Source organism: Bubalus kerabau, unplaced genomic scaffold, assembly GCF_029407905.1.
Source record: "Bubalus kerabau isolate K-KA32 ecotype Philippines breed swamp buffalo unplaced genomic scaffold, PCC_UOA_SB_1v2 scaffold_78, whole genome shotgun sequence".
Taxonomy (NCBI): Eukaryota; Metazoa; Chordata; class Mammalia; order Artiodactyla; family Bovidae; genus Bubalus; species Bubalus kerabau.
Window position 1 is genome coordinate 418,779 of NW_026577932.1, and position 16,910 is coordinate 435,688.

The 16,910-nt window shown below is 52.6% G+C and overlaps 1 protein-coding gene across 2 annotated transcripts in view; it reads right to left on the reverse strand.

Moving 5' to 3' along the window:
- Positions 1-3,888: 3,888 nt before the first annotated feature.
- LOC129641143 (protein Shroom2-like) overlaps positions 3,889-16,910 on the reverse strand; it is a 140,801-nt gene continuing 127,779 nt past the window's right edge. Inside the window, exons 9-10 of one of the 2 annotated variants that reach the window (XM_055565925.1) lie at positions 8,738-9,010; positions 3,889-6,750 (exon numbers count right to left, since the gene is read on the reverse strand). In XM_055565925.1, coding sequence (XP_055421900.1) covers positions 6,484-6,750; positions 8,738-9,010 — 540 coding nt within the window. In that variant the 3' untranslated portion in view covers positions 3,889-6,483. The remainder of the gene's footprint in view (positions 6,751-8,737; positions 9,011-16,910) is intronic. The other variant, XM_055565926.1, reaches the window with a different exon arrangement.

Genomic DNA, 16,910 nt, shown 5'->3' on the forward strand with positions numbered 1-16,910 from the left:
AAGGAAATCCTCCTTTGAAATTGTGGAAAGCAACCAGTTGAGCACCTTTTCCATCGGAAAAAACTGTTAGCTTCTGGGAAAAAAAGAGAGAGTAGCAAATAGCACATCTCCACACATTCTTGCAGGGGACCTCAGTTCGATTCCTGGGTTGGGAAGTTCCCCTGGAGAAGGGATAGGCTACCCACTCCAGTGGTCGCGGGGCTTCCCTGGTGGCTCAGATGGTAAAGAATCCACCAGCAATGTGGGAGACCTGGGTTCGATTCCCTGGGTTGGGAAAATCTCCTGGAGGAGGGCATGGCAACCCATTCTAGTATTCTTGCCTGGGAAACCCCATGGACAGAGGAGCCTGGTGGTCTACAGTCCACGGGGTGGAAAAGAGTCCGACACAACTGAGCGACTAAATTCAACAAGAAGAGCACATTCTTCACCCAAGATTAACCAAGTGGAAATGACACCAGTCACCATAGCATGATGCTGGGAATCAAGAAATTCACCTTGACCACCACTAATTATTAAAGAAATGCAAATCAACAGTGTAGTGAGGTATCGCCCATACTGGTTAGAGTGGCCATCCTTAAAAATGTACAAACAATGCTGGAGAAGGTGTGGAGAAAAGGGAACCCTCCTACACGGTTAGTAGGAATGTAAATTGGTGCACCCATTATGAAGAAGAGTATGAAGGTTCCTTAAAAAACTGAAAGTACAGCTACCATATGATCCAGCAATCCCATCCTTGGACGTATATCCAGACAACACTAATTCAAAAAGATACATACATTCCCATGTTCATAGCACTATTCACAATAGCCAAGCCATGGAATCAAACAAAATGTCCAGCAGCAGATGAATGGATAAAGAAGATGTGGTACATATATACAGAGAAATTATTACTCAACCATAAGTAAAAAAAAAACCCAAAAAATGCCATCTGTATGGATGGGTCTGATCATACTAAGTCAGCAAAAAGCAAGGCAGCAGCAGAAAGACAAATACCATATGATATCACTTAGATGTGGAATCAAAAATACAACAGAAATCAACATACGTATGAAAGAAAACAGACTCAGAGATCAGACTTGTGGTTCCCAAGGGGGAGGGGAGGGAAAGATTGGGAGTTTGGAATTAGCAACCATTTATTTAGAGTCGGACATGACTTGAGGGACTGAACTAAACTGAACTCACAAACATATATATACGTAGGATGGATAAACAAGATGGCCCTACTATGTAGCACAGGGAGCTATACTCAGTATCTTGTAATAAACCATAATGGAAAAGAATATGGAAAAAAAAGTATGCGTTTATATATATGAGTCATTTTGTTGTACAGAAGAAATTAACACAACATTGTAAATCAAGTGTATTTCAGTAAAAATAAAAAGAACTTCGCGTTGACCACACGGTGATCTACACACCTTATTCAGACTTCTCCCACCCCCAGGCTGGGTTCTCTTCCCGCCTCGGCCTGGGGTTGTGGTGCAGGTTCTGCACTGTCGCTGTGGTCAGGCGTCTTCATTCCCTCCAGTTTTGAGCTGCCCCTCCGGTGGGCTTTCATCGCCTCAGCACCTTTTAAGGGAACTGGTCAGCTTTATTTTTTTTTAATAAAAAGCCTCTCCCCCACTTTGGGTTTGTCTGATGCATTTTGGAGAGGACACCTCCGAAGAGAGACAGTGTCCCCCGTCAGCACGTCCTGTGGACAGTGTCCGGCCTTGTTCCCGGGGCCGTGGACTGTTGTGCGTGGAGGGCCCCTGCCCACGGGGTCCGGGCCTGCTTGCATGATGCCGTCAGGTAGGCCTCACGCTTGAGTTTCTTAAGCGGGTATAAACTAGAAACAGGCTGACCTTGAGCTGAAAGGGGCAGGCCTCCCCCTGCATGACCCTTCCAAGATGGGGGGTAAGACACGGGGCCTCCAGTGATGTTCCTCTGCCCTAGGCTTTGCTGAGATGAGAAAGGAGGGTTCATTGCCAGCCAAAAAAAAAAGTAAAGAATTTATGTAGCATTTGTGTACTTCTTGAAGTCCCTAAGTTCGTGACACTTTGCCTTCCTCTGCACCTCACTTCCTAGGTTTCACGGAGGGGGAGGGCACCGGAGTCGTCACAGGCATTTTGGGGATCTGGTGGAGGAGGCGAATGACACGGGTTGGGGTGTCGTGGGATGTGTTACCTGGCTCAGTGTGACTCAGTGCACAGCCTATATGTGTACACGCAACGTGCGAGGTTCTCCTCTTTTGATGGGAAATGCAGAAAACATTCCCCTCTCCCCCGCCTCCGGAATGCCTGGGCTTGCAGGCTGTTGGTGGCCCTGCGGTGGTCAAGCCAACAGGTGTGAGGATGCAGACAGCATCCCCCATGCCCCCGTGCCTGAGACTGATTCAGCGTGCCCAAGGTGGCTCGCCCTGAAGAAACAGAAGTCTGAGCATCTCAGTCCACGGGTCGTGGAGCATGAGGACTACTGGCTCCCACAGCCACACCCCCACCACCCCAGCCTACAACTGCACCTCCACCGCCCTCATGGACAAATCCCTCCATCCTTTCACAACTCACGAGACAAGCGGAAGTGGCCCTGTAGAAGCCAATAATAATAATAATAATGTATGTAGCACTTGTGTACTTATTAAAGTCCCTAAGTTTGTGACAATGTTTTTTTTCCCTTATCCCAAATAAAAATTCACCTCCTATGTTTGAGTAGTTCTTACTAAGAACACTCTCTCAGGCTTCCCTGGTGGCTCAGTGGTAAAGAATCCACTGATACAGGAAAGAGTTTGATTCCTGATCTGGGAAGATGCCACCTGCCGCAGAGCAACTAAGCCCACGTGCCACAACTACTGAGGCCCACATGCAAGAAGCCTGCACACCACATCCAGACAAAACCCCGAGCAGCGAGCAAGACCCAGAGCAGCCAAAATTCAACAAGCAAAATTATTCAAAAAAAAAGGAAGACTGCCTCTCTCTCAACTGATTGACCTCGGGTCCCACCAACCTGCTTCAAAAACAGAAGCATTTGGCCGCTGCCGACAGGGAGCAGCTGCCATCTGTCCTCTGGTGGTTCCAACAGGGGCGTCCGGGTGCAGAGAACGCTTTTCCTCCAGACCCAGGCTGCAGTGACGGCACCAGAGGTGTGAACACCTCCCTCCATGTGGCACTCCTCTGACCCAGCGCAGGTTCCAAGCACATTGACATTATCAGCTCACTTGCTCTCCCAAGGGCTGGGAAGGAGGAAGCTGAGGGGTGCAGAGGCCAGCGACTGCTCACAGCCATACGATCTTCAAGTGACAGGTGGCTTGGCTCCAGGAACTTGGCTTCAGGTCCTGGACCACAGGGTGCTACTCTGTATCAGCACCCAGCGTGGGAGATGACGGGGCTCCATCAATGGCCCCAGTGCTTCACAGCTCCCTGCAGTCACCGGGTGGAGCACACGCCACACCTTCTGGATTCCGGGTTGGGCTGTGGGATTTGCGGCAGCAATGGAAGGCTAGCAGGTGTGCCATAACCACACCCGGGGCAAGCACCGATGTGACTGGGCTTGTTCTCCGGTCATGTGCCATGGACGTGCCCGGGCCAAAGGCCTGGTCCTGGGAGGCAGATGACAGGCGCGCGGAGCAGAATGATCTACCAATTCCTCCTCTAAAGGAGTTACTTCTCCCTGCACCCTGCTGCGATTTTATAGCGGTTGTTACACAGCATGGCTGTGGCAACAGCTGACTGATACAACCAGTGTCCCTGATGTTTTTCCCCGGCTGCAGACCGACTGGCCTGAACTTAACAGGCAGAAACAGTCAAACACCTGCATACACAGATTCAACCCCACGATTTATCAGTGGCTGAAGGATCTGACATACGGGAAGGACGTTCCAATTTTTAAAAAGATGCAAGACAAAGACACACTCCATTCACTGAAAGACACCATTTATTGTATTAAGGTCAAGCAGGATGATCTGTTGAGAGGTAAGTGTTAAGTGTTGAGCATGAAATTGGTACACATCTTCCATGGTGGGCGGCATGATCAAAGTCTCCGGCAAGGTCCCTGACTGCAACCTCGAGATACAGAGAGCACTTCTCAGCTGAGCAATGACCCGGGGTGAGCCATCAGCCACCACCCAGGAATGCCACGGGAGAAACGTTAGCACCAGATTGTTTGCATATGCTGTAATATAGCTATACACAAAGTTGTGCACACTGACTCACTGCAATCTCTATGTCCCCACCACCAGACATTTATGAGGCAGATAGGGAAACAGACAGGACCGTTGTGATTCTATGGGCTTCGTTTAAAGGACACCAGTGCCCTGTGTATTGCTATGTAGAAGACAACGTTCTCAAAAGACACTGAAAACCTGGCTACAGGCAAAAACTCTATTTTCACATTTTACAGACGTATCATCAAAATGATCACAATACTGTATGACAAGGGCAAGAATCACAGATGAAAGCTTTGTGAAAATCAAAACACACTGACATCACTGTGGTTATCTCCCCAAGGGAGGAAGGTGGCAGTGGCGGGGGTGGGGGAGGGGGTCCATGGACGGCCAGCTTTGTTTCTGTCATGACCCATTTTCACAGCAAGTGACCATAGCGTGTGAGGAGGACGATGACACTTCACTGGCAGAAGAGGGGCTTTTCAAATCAGGAACAGCTTAATTTAAGAAGAATAAAAAGTGCAGAAAAAGGCCTTTTTCTTTGGTGTGGGTGGGCTGCCAAGGAATGTTTACTGCCAGCATCACTGAAGCCTGCCAGGTCGGTTCTCCCCAGGGCTGCAGAGGTATCACCGTGGCCAGTCCAGCTTGTCCTTCTGGCTCCGTGTGGAGTAGTGTCCTTTAATAAGACATTGTGTCCTTCTGTCTTTGGGAAGGTGCCGGCCACTGGTGACAAAGGGCTATGTCCCTACCTGTCGGAAAACTCCTTTCACAGGCATAAGAGGAAACAAGGAGTAACGTGATCTGATCTCTATCACCCCAACATGAAGTTATCTTGGGGCTTCTCCCGCCATTATGCAGGATCTCACCCAACTGGGACGGAACACAGATGATCAGGTTAAAAATCAGACCGTGAGAAGCAAGCCACGAGGGGCTGAACACCCTATCGTGCCTACTGACATGCATATAGCCTCTTTGGTGAAGTGTCTATTTAAGTCTCTGGCTCATGTTTTAACTGGGCTGTCTGTTTTCATACTGTTAACTTGGAAAGTTGTTTATATGTTCTGGATGCAAATGCAGCACATGGGATCTGCAAGTTATCTTCTCCTAGTCATGACTCAGGCACTGGAAAACAACAGCTCGACAGTGTTTTCTTTAGTGAACAGACTCTGGACCACCTTGCAATATCAAATGATAAAACGGGGAACAGACAGTGGTCAACTCTGTGGCAGATAAAGACCAGGTCTGGGAGTTTTGTGGTCCACTAGGACTTCTGGAAAGCCAGAACCATGGGTTCTTAGAGGAAATGTGGCCTTGACACTGCCATAACTAATCCAGAGAAGCAACAAGACAGGAGCTGCCAATTATAATCCACAATCATATACACACAGAAATACAATCAGGGCACAAAGAAATGTTCTGGGGGCAGGGCAGGGGGGGAGGGGCAGAGGGGAAAGTAAATGAGGAAAATATCTCAGGGGCCTTAAGAAAAAAAAAAAAAAACCTTGCAAGCACATACCCTCCGGACACACTTTCAGCCAGGTAATCTCACTTTGCAGAAATACCATTTGCACGCGGGTGTCATCCCAGAAAAACCAAAGCCGGTATGTCCCTTCTGCGTGTGCCTTTCTTAAAGCATGCACACTGTACAAGTGGCGATTTCACCATGAGTGAGCCTAGCGTGCTGAAAGCTCCTCATTTCACAGCTGGTCTTTAAACCACATGGACAACTATTCTCCTTTCTAACACATTAATAAATAATGCTCATCCTCATTATTTTGCTGGGTCAGGGGTCATCCTTACAGGACAGACACAACCAACGGCGCAACACTTCCGGCGCTTCCCGTGATCCACAGGACAGCTCGTGCACCAGGCGAACCGCCCCCACCCTCAACCCACATGCACCTTCTTAGAGACGCACTCGTTTCTTCCCGCACGGAGGACGCGGTTCAGTGCCCGCACGCACTGCCGGTATAGGCCACGTGGTGACCCTGTTGCGCAGGCACGCATGGCGCACCCGAGCCCCCGCGCCACGTGGGGACGCTTCCGGGCCACCACGGAGAAGGGGCGGGGGGAGCCGCTCTGCTCAGCATTCCAAAAGGGAACCTAAGAATTAAAGAACTCATCCCAAACACACACATGGAAGTTATTGCTTTGCTGACCGCCACCTGGCTGTGAGAGGACACCCCCCCCACCCCCCGACCCCCATCGACAGGACGTAAATACAGGCTGCGGTTTTCAGCTCATTCGCAGGACCAGAGCTGATGACTCCGCCAACCCCATCTGCATCCTCCTCCTCCTCCTCCTCCTCCTCCAGGGAGGGCCGGGTGGGGTGGGGGGTGGGTGCACCCTCATTTGCCTCTTTCCGGCTGCAGGCTGTCCAACAGGCACTTCAGCTGCTCCTCACCCAGGTGTATTTTGTCTTCCAGCTCGCGCTGTTCGATGATGAGCGCCGACTTCATCTTGACGAAGTGCTCGTAGTCCGCCAGGCTCTCGGGGCCCAGGTAGCTGGCCAGGATGTCGAAGACGATGCCTTCCCGGCGGTCCAGGTTCTCCTTCAGCTCCCTGGCGTCCTCGTGCTGCTGGATCAGGACGCGCTGCTTCTCGAGCAGGGATTGCTGGACAGACACAAGACACACAAGCCTGCTGGGGATCCAGCGGGGCGGGGAGGCTGGCCAGAGCCTCCCACCGCCTGCGCAGTGAGGCGCCCGGATACACCCTCGCCCCCACAAGGCGCCCAGATACACCGCCCCACGAGGTGCCGAGATACACCCCTGCATGAGGCAGCCGGATATACCCCAGCACGAGGCGCCCAGATACACCCCCACATGAGGCACCGGGATACACTCTCGCAGGAGGCACCCAGATATACCCCTGCAGGAGGCACCCAGATACATCCCCCGCCCCCTCGCCACGAGGTTCCTAGATATACCCGGAGGAACATGAGAGCCATTCGCGCCCGGAAAAGTCCAAAACTGGGAGATGTGCGCAGGCAGCGAAGGACTCGCAGGGTGGGGGGGACCTGCGTGCGCCCAAGGCGTTTCCCTGACAACACAGCAGATGGGGGCAAAGTGGGTCAAAGCAGTGCATTTAAAGAGATCTCCCAGGGCAGGATTGCTAAACCCTTATGGCACCAGGAGAGGCGGACGGTGAGGAGGACAAAGGGCTGGAAAACGAGACACAGAGGCAGAGGCTGGGGTGGGTGGGCCGTGTAGCTGCCCTGGCTCCTTACTCTGGGGTACACAGACGCCCCCACTCCTAGATCGGGGTGCACACCTACAGTCCCTGGGCTCGCGTACGTAACCTGCTGTGAAAACAAGGCAGGGAGCGAGGAACAGTATTAAACAGTCTCCACGTGGCGGCTGATGCACTTCAGGGAACGCCCCGTCCTCCTTCCTAGTTTCCGACGCCAGCCGAGTCTCCCGTTCCTCCGCCACCTGGTGACCCGAATGGCCTCCCCCAGCCCTGTGGGAGCATCACGGGGGTGGAGGGGCCCCAAGGAGAGGCCAGAGGCACAGGGCTGCTGCTTGGTGGGCGTGGTGGTGTGGGTGTGGGGGCCCAGTAAAAACAGAAACTGCTTCCCTGGTCCGGAGCCTGGGAAGTATCCGTGGCCTGCACCACCTTTCAGGGCCACCTGCCCCCTGCTAAAGGACACCCTGACCTGCCAGTATGAGTGACAGTAGGATTAACTGCAATTCATTAATTCCAACCAAAAGACAAAGAGACCTCAGTTGATTCTCCAAACAGGGCTACAGAGATCAGTTGGCATCCCTGGAGACTAAAAGCTCCTGATTGGAGGGAGGACATCCTGTGTCCACGTCTGGCCCACGTGTCCCGCTTTCTATCTGGAAAGACAGGGGGAGCCTCCCACAGCCGGACGCTGCCTCTTTGCCCTCCTTAGCGCCTGTCATCGACAGTTTCCCCCAAGGCTGTTCACAGTGGAGGCCGGGCCCCTACAATGAACTTGGAGGCGGCTGTGGACCACCGCTGCCTCCGGTTCTACGAAGGTGAAGCTCATCAAGCATGCTCAGCGTGGACCTAATGTGCAGACCCCGAGGGATACAGTGAAGGTTCAGGGCCCAGGAAGTCCACAGGCACAGTCCCCGGTGGGGGACTCCTTCAGTGTCCCCAATGCTAACTAATAAGCCTGTCGATGGCATCACCGACTCAATGGACATGAGTCTGAATGTATAAAATAATGCTAGCATGTTCTGGCCACCTGATGCAAAGAACTGACTCACTGGAAAAGACCCTGATGCTGGGCAAGATTGAAGGCCAGAGGAGAAGGGGACAACAGAGGATGAGATGGTTGGATGGCATCACTGACTCGATGGACGTGAGTTTGAGTAAAACTCAGGGAGACGGTGATGGACAGGGAGGCCTGGCGTGCTGCGGTCCATGGGATCCCAAAGAGTCAGACCCACCAGGTAAGTGAACAACGCCGGGAATCTCGGGGCGACACCCCACTACGAGAAGGAAGAGAGCCAGAGAGAAGAAGACCTTCTGCGACCAGCTGGACAGCCGGCCCAGCGAGGCTTCCAGGCGTTCACTCCGCACCCTGCGGGCCCTACCCCCCATCCATCCATCCTGCCTCGGGGGGAGTACCCGATCGCCCGGAGGCGTGCTGTCGTCCAGGTTGTTGAGGGCGTTCTCCACTCGGGCCAGGCGGCCGGACAGCGACAGCAGGAGGTTCACCACCTTGTCGAGGTCCCCGATGAACATGCGGAACTTGTCAAACTCGTTGGGCTTGCACACGGCCTTGACCAGGGCCTCCACCTCGTCGCCCAGCGCGCTGTTGGCCTGCACGTCCTCCAGCAGGCTCTCCCGCGCCTCCCGCAGCACCTGCAGCTTGCGGCCAAGGCTCTCAATGAGCTCCTGCTGTGGGTACAGCGTGCGGGACTCAGTCACGGCCCTGCTGACCTGGGCGCCCCCCTGCACCCGCCCGCACCTCCTGGCCTGAGGGCCCGTCAGCAGCTTGTTGCGCATGAACAAATGTCAAGCCAGCATCGAAAAAATCTGCAAGCAATAAATGCTGGAGAGGCTGTGGAGAAAAGCGAAACCCTCTTGCATTGTTTGAAACTGAAAGTTGCTCAGCTGTGTCTGACTCTTTGGGACCCCACGGCCTATGCAGTCGATGGGATTCTCCAGGCCAGAACACTGGAGTGGGTAGCCTTTCCCTGCTCCAGGGGATCTTCCCAACCCAGGGATCAAATTCAGGTCTCCTGCCTCGTGGGCGGATTTTTTATCAGCTGAGCCACGAGGGAAGCTCCCTTGCACTGTTAGTGGGACTGTAAATTGGTACAGCAATTATGGACAACAATATGGAGATTTCTTAAAAAAAAAAAAAAAAAAAAAAAAAAAAAAAACTAAGACTAAAACAACCATAGGATCTAGCAAATCCCAGTACTGGACATTTACCCTGGACGAAAGCGTGACTGAAAAAGACACACGTTCCACACTGTTCACTGCAGCACTATTTACAATAGCTGGCACATGGGTCACAGAAGGCGATGGCAGCCCACTCCAGTACTCTTGCCTGGAAAATCCATGGACGGAGGAGCCTGGTGGGCTGCAGTCCACGGGGCCGCTAAGAGTCGAACACGACTGAGCGACTTCACTTTCACTTTTTACTTTCATGCTTTGGAGAAGGAAATGGCAACCCACTCCAGTATTCTTTCCTGGAGAATCCCAGGGACAGAGGAGCCTAATGGGCTGCTGTCTATGGGGTCGCACAGAATCTGACACGACTGAATCGACTTAGCAGCAGCAGCAGCACATGGGTGGAGAAGGAAATGGCAACCCACTGCAGCGGTCTTGCCTGGAGAATCCTGTGGACAGAGAAGCCTGGTAGGCTGCCGTCTACGGGGTCGCACAGAGTCAGACATGACTAAAGCGACTTGGCACGCACACATGCATTGGAAAAGGAAATAGCAACCCACTCCAGTGTTCTTGCCTGGAGAATCCCAGAGAAAGAGGAGCCTGGTGGGCTGCCGTCTATGGGGTCGCACAGCGTTGGACACGACTGAAGCGACTTAGCACCAGCAGCACAAGGAAGCAACCTAGATGTCCATCAGCAGATGGATGGATAAAGAAGCCGTGGTACATATGCACAGTGGAATATCACTCAGCCAGGAAAACGAACACCGCTGAATCAGTTCTAATGAGGTGGATGAACCTGGAGCCTATTATACTAAGTGACGTAAATCAGAAAAAACAAATATCATATATTAACACATATATATGGAATCTAGAAAGATGATACTGATGAACCTATCTGCTGGGCAGCAGTAGAGATGCAGACACATAGAGAACAGATAGGCAAGGGGAAGGATGGTGGGACTAATGGAGAAAGTAGTGTGGAAACACACACATTACAATATGGAAAAAGCCAGAAGGAATCTGCAGGATGACACAGGGAGTTCAACACTGCCATCCTACTCCTTTTTCCCCCCCACAAATGCCCATCATGGGTCCCTGATGGGCCTCCAACCCTCCTTGTCCACACATCCCAGCCACTGGTCCCTGACCTCCTCCTCTCCCAGCGTCTCTCCTCGTCTTGTCTGCAACGCTCCCTGACTTCAAGTCCCTGAGCACATCTCCCAGCCCCCTTCCCCTTTGTTTACGCAGCTGCATCTGGTAGTCGATGACCTTACATGCAAGCCTCCTCCTCCCTGTTCACACAGCTTCCAGCACTGGTCCACCGCCTTGATGTGCAGTCCTCTTCCTCCTTGTCAACACAGCTCCAGACACAACCCACGCCCCCCGATCTCATCTCCAGTCATTCCTCCCTTTCCACTGACGTTCAGCCACAAGTCCCTGCCCTCCTCTGCAACCCTGTCCCATTCGTGTCCACACAGATCCAACCACTGATCCCTGAATAGTCCACCCGGATAATCCTTTTCTGTGTTCACGCAGCTCCAGCCTCATCCCTCACTGCCTGTAAGCCTGTGTGCATGCTCAGTCACGTCCAATGCATTGCCGTCGAATAATGGGCTGTAGCCCGCCAGGCTCCTCCGTCCACAGGGTTTCCCCAGCCAGAATACTGGAGCGGGTCACCACTTCCTACTCAAGGGGATCTTCTAGACCTGGGAATCGAACCTGTGCCTCCTGTATTGGTAGGCGGATTCTTTACCACTGAGCAGCCTGGGAACCCCACCCCCTACGCCCCCACCCCGCCCCACTAGGTCTTTGTCTACACAGCTAAACTAGCGGTCTCTGACCTCAACTACTATCCTCCTCATCCTTGTCCACACAGTCCCAGGCGCTGGGGCCTGCCTTAATGTACAACAAGCCTTCCCATACTGCTCACATAGGTCGGGCTGCCTGTCCCCGACTTTATCTCAAAACCTCCTCCTACTTGTAACGCCCTGTTGCAGCCACCGGTGGCTGACTTTATCTTCGAGCCTCCTCTTCCTCGGACAGAGAGTTTTCACCAAGGGTCGGCGAGTTCTCTTCCAGTCCTCTGCCCCTGGTCTGCACAGCTCCAACCACGAATCCTTGACCTTATCTGCTATCCTCCTGATCCTTGTCCACACAGCCCCCTACCAACTTCATCTACAAACCTCCCCATCCTCCTTCACGCAGATCCGGCCGCCTTTCCCTGACTTTATCTGTAGCCTTCCTTCCACTTGAACACACTGCTCCAGCCACCGGAACCTGACTTTATCTGCGCTCCTCCTTGTACAGAGAGTTCTAGCCATGGGTCCCTGTCCTCCCATACAATCGTCTTCCTCCTGGTACAGAGAGCCCTAGCCACTTGGTCTTTGACTTTGCTTTCTGATCCTTCCACCTCGTGTTCCCAAAGCTCCAGCTGCTGGTCCCCGATCTCTTCTCCAGATGTCCTCCTCCTTGTCCACACAGCTCCAGCAACAGGTCACCGAACTCATCTCCAGTCCTCTCCTTCCAAGTCAGCACAGCTCGAGGAACTGGTCCCCGAACCCCCATCCATTCCTGCTCATTTTCACACAGCTGCACCCACACGTCCCTGGCCACTCACAAATCCCCCCTCCTCCTTGTCCACACACAAGGCCAGGAACGGGTCCCTGACCTCCTCTCTCATCAGTCTTCCTCTTTTCCACACAGTTCCATCTTGAAGTCACTGACCTAAACTGCAAACATCCTCACCCTTCAGCTCAGTTGCTCAGTCATGTCCGCCTCTTCGGGACCCCATGGGCTGCAGCACGCCAGGCCTCCCTGTCCATCACCAACTCCCAGAGCTTGTGCAAACTCATGTCCATTGAGTCGGTGATGCCATCCAACCATCTCATCCTCTGTCGTCCCCTTCTCCTCCTGCCCTCAATCTTTCCCAACATCAGGGTATTTTGTAATGAGTCAGTTCTTAGCATCATGTGGCCAAAGTATTGGAGTTTCAGCTTCAGCATCAGTCCTTCCAATGAATAGTCAGGACTGATCTCCTTTAGGATGGACTGGTTGGATCCCCTTGCAGTCCAAGGGACCCTCAAGAGTCTTCTCCAACACCACAGTTCAAAAGCATCCATTCTTTGGTGCTCAGCTTTCTTCACAGTCCAGCTCTCAAATCCATACACAACTCCTTTTTTCTACACAGTGCCATTCCTTTCGTCTACACAGCACTGTCTAGCATTGCCATTCCTTTTTGTCTATGTGGCTGTGTAAGTGAACTGATTCAACTGACCTGAACTGCAGTCCTCTTCATCTTTGTCCTCACAATCCCAGCCACTGGTACCTGACCTCATCTCCAAAATGCCACATTCTTGTTCACACAGCTCTGGCCTTATTTCCCAGACTTTATACCCAGTCCTTCCCTCTTGTGCTGGGCTTCCCTGCTGGCTCAGTGGGTAAAAAATCTGCCTGCAATGCTGGAGACCCAGGTTCAATCCCTGGGTCAGGAAAATCTACTGGGGAAGGACATGGCAACCCACTCCAGTTTTCTTGCCCTGGAGAATCCCATGGACAGAGGAGCCAGGCTGGCTACAGTCCTTGGGGTCACAAAGAGTCAGACATGACTGTGTGACTAACTTCCCCCCCTTTTTCTTCCCCCTCTTCACACAGCTTCCGTGGCCAGTGCCTGACCTACTCTCCAATCTTCCTCCTGCTTGTCCACACAGCTCCAGCCACTGATCCCCTAACTGCGCTCTGTGACTACTCCTTGTGTTTGCACAGCTGCATCTATAGGTCCCTGGCCACCTGTCAATCAACCTCCTCCTTGAACACAAAGCTCCGATCAAGGGTCCCTCACCTTATCTCTCATGGGCATCCCTTTTCCCCCACATCGCCACCTAGTGGTCAAAGGCACGAAGTGCAGCTGTCCTCATCCTTGCCCACAGCGGTCCAGCCACCAGTCCTTGCCTTGACTACGAATCATTTCCTCCCCGAACACTGAGCCCCAACCATGTTTCATGGCCTCCTCTGCGAGCCTCCTGTGCCGAATCCACACAGCTCCAACTCACTGGTCCCTGACCTCATCTACCATCCTCTTCCTCCTCTGCAAAGAGAGCCAGGCACAAGTCGCTGACCTTGTCTCAAATTTTCCATCACCCTAGTCTACATACCTCTGACCTCTCCAATCTATTCTTGGTGGTGGTGGTTTAGTCGCTAAGTCGTGTCCGACTCTTGCAATTCCATGGACAGAGGAGCCTGGCAGGCTACAGTCCATGGGGATTCTCCAGGCAAGAATACGGGAGTGGGTTGCCATTTCCTTCTCCGGGGGATCTTCCCAAACCAGGAATTGAACCCGGGTCTCCTGCATTGTAGGCGGATTCTTTACCAACTGAGCTACATGAGAAGCCCATAATCTATTCTTACTCCATCTCCAATAACTCAAAGCCACTGGTCCTGGCCCTCCTTCCCATTTTATCAAACCCTGTCCACACAGCTCCAGCCAATGGTTCCTGACCTTCTGGTATTCACAAAAGCGGCACCCATAGGTCCCTGGCGACCTCACAGACCCACCGCCCTGTGCACTTAACTCCATGCGTTGTCTCTGACCTTGTCTCCCACAACACGTTGTCTCTTCCACACAGGTCCTTGTAGTGGTCGCTGATCTAACTGCAGTCCTGCTCATCCTCGTCCACACAGCTCCAGCCACCAGTCCCTGACTTTGTCACCAGAGGTCCTCCTACCTGTACAGACATCTCCGGCCACCTGTCCTTGACTTCCTCTACAATGCTGCCCCAAGTCCACGCCACTCCAGTGACCGGTCCCTGACCTCATCTGCAAGCCTCTTTCTCCGTGTCCACAAAGATACAGCCACGAGTCCCTGACCTTCTCTCCAGTCTCCGTCCTCTTCTCCACATACCTCCCCAGACAAGTCCTTCAATCTTTCCTATGCCTTCTCAACACAGGCCAAGCCACTGGTGCCTGACCTCCTCTCTAGCTCTCCTCCTTCTTGTCCACACTTCGGCCACAAGTCAATGATCTCCTCTCCAATCCCTCTCTTCCTTGTCCGCAGCTCCAGCCACTGGTCCCTCATTCCCCTTTCTCTCTGTCTACACAGCTTCATCTAGTGGTCACTGACCTGAACTGCCAAAGAATGGATGCTTTTGAACTGTGGTGTTGGAGAAGACTCTTAAGTGTCCCTTGTACTGCAAGGAGGCCCAACCAGTCCATTCTGAAGGAGATCAACCTTGGGATTTCTTTGGAAGGAATGATGCTAAAGCTGAAACTCCAGTACTTTGGCCACCTCATGCGAAGAGTTGACTCATTGGAAAAGACTCTGATGCTGGGAGGGATTGGGGGCAGGAGAAGGGGACGACAGAGGATGAGATGACTGGATGGCATCACCAACTCGATGGACATGGGTTTGGGTGAACTCTGGGAGTTGGTGATGGACAGGGAGGCCTGGCGTGCTGCAATTCATGGGGTTGCAAAGAGTTGGACACGACTGAGCGACTGAACTGAACTGGCCTCGTTTTTGCTGACTTCATCTCCAGTCTTTCTACTCCTTGCACACCCAGGTCCAGCCACTTTGTCCCAACTTTATCTCCAACCCGCCTCACCCTTCTTCACACAGCAGCAGCCACTGGTCCCCCTTGACTATTGATCGCAAATCCTTCCAACTGCTTGTCGAAACATCTCCAGACACAAGTCCCTGACCTCCTCTGCGGTCCTCCTCCTCCTTGTCCACAAGGCCCCAGCCACTGGTCTGGCCACATCTCCAATCATCCTTGTTCACACAGCTCCAGCAACTCACTTTATGTCTCATTCCCCTTTGTCTGCACAGCTCCATCTAGTGGTCACCGACCTGAACTGCAATCCTCCTCGTTCTTGATCACAGGGCTCTGGCACCCTGTCCCTGACAGTTGTCTACAATCCTCTTCCTCCTCGTACAGAGAGCTCCAGCCACTGGTCCTCAACTTCCTTTCCAATCCTCCAGCTCCGTGTCCACACGGCTCCAGCCAACTGGTCTCTGACTTCCTCTCCAAACCTCTGCATCCCTGTTCACATGGGCCCAGCCACTTGTCTTACGACGTTATGGCCAATCATCCCTGCTCATCTACACAACTGAGGCTCAAGCAGCCTGACCATCTCTCCAGTCTTGTTCTTTATCCACACGTCTCCAGTCACTAGTTCCTGACGTCCTCTCCAATCATCATCTTCCTCCCTGTCCACACAGCTGCAGCCACAGGTCCCAGACTGTTATCTCCAATTCGCCCCTCAAATCTCCATGGAGCTCCCGCCACAAGGCCCTGACCTCCTGTTCCATCCTCCCTCCTTCTTGTGCACACAGCTTCAGCCACTGCTCCCTGACCTCACCTCCCATCCCCCTTCCTCCTGGTCCACCCTCTGGCTCCCTGACCTGCATCTACAACCGCCCCTCCTTCTTTCCACAGTGTTCCAGCCAGTGGTCTCTGCTGCCTTCCCAACATGTCACATATCTCCTACCCCAGGGCCTTTGTACGTGGTGGCCCCGCCCCCCGCCCCCAACCCAGTCCCTGACAGAACCGGACACTCCCTCGTGTCCCTCCAGATTTTTCTGCATCATGACCTCATCAGAGCCTTCTCTACAATCACACTCCTTTTATCTCTGTACGCCTTCACTGTTTTCCTTTTCTGACCGATTATATGTGTGCAAACGTATTCTGTAAAGAGCCACAGTGAATATTTTAGACTTCAGAGGCCACACAGCCACTACTGAACATCGCTTCCAGTATCGTAAACGTAATGCAATATGTAAAGGCCATATATAATACAATATGTAGAGGCCGTATGTAAATGAATGAATTGACTGTCTTTAAATAAAACTTTATTGACAACAGCAGGTTGGGGGGCTGGGTGTGGCCCATGGGCCCTGTATCGTGTGTTTGTTTTTGTGCTGCGAAAACACAGTGCCTTCAGGGAAGGAATGACTATTTGCGTGTTGCTGCTGTATCCCCAAGGGCCTGGTTAGTTTCTGGAGTTGAACAAGGGCTGCTTTTTGGTTAACACAGCCCTTTACGACCTGCTGTTGAATTTATCACCTGATCACAGGAATTTGAAATTGGTACTCAGAGACGGTATGGACCCTGCTGAAGGTGATATAGTTAAGCCCCTTGGGTTTCAACTGGGATAGAAGAGACAATATTATCAGTTGAGCTTAAAATGAAAGAGACTGGTGGCCACCAATTCTCTTGACACTGGATCTTATGACAGAGCGACAGCATGGAGGTAGATAGGACAGAAGCCTCTTCCACAAAAGGCTTCACACGCAGGGCCAGATGTCAGCATCTCGCCCAGCACCAATGGTGCATGGTGCAGGGCCAGGCTGGGGGTGGGCCCCAGGGCCACCACCTGCCTCCCACCAGCACCTTCTCATCCGGAT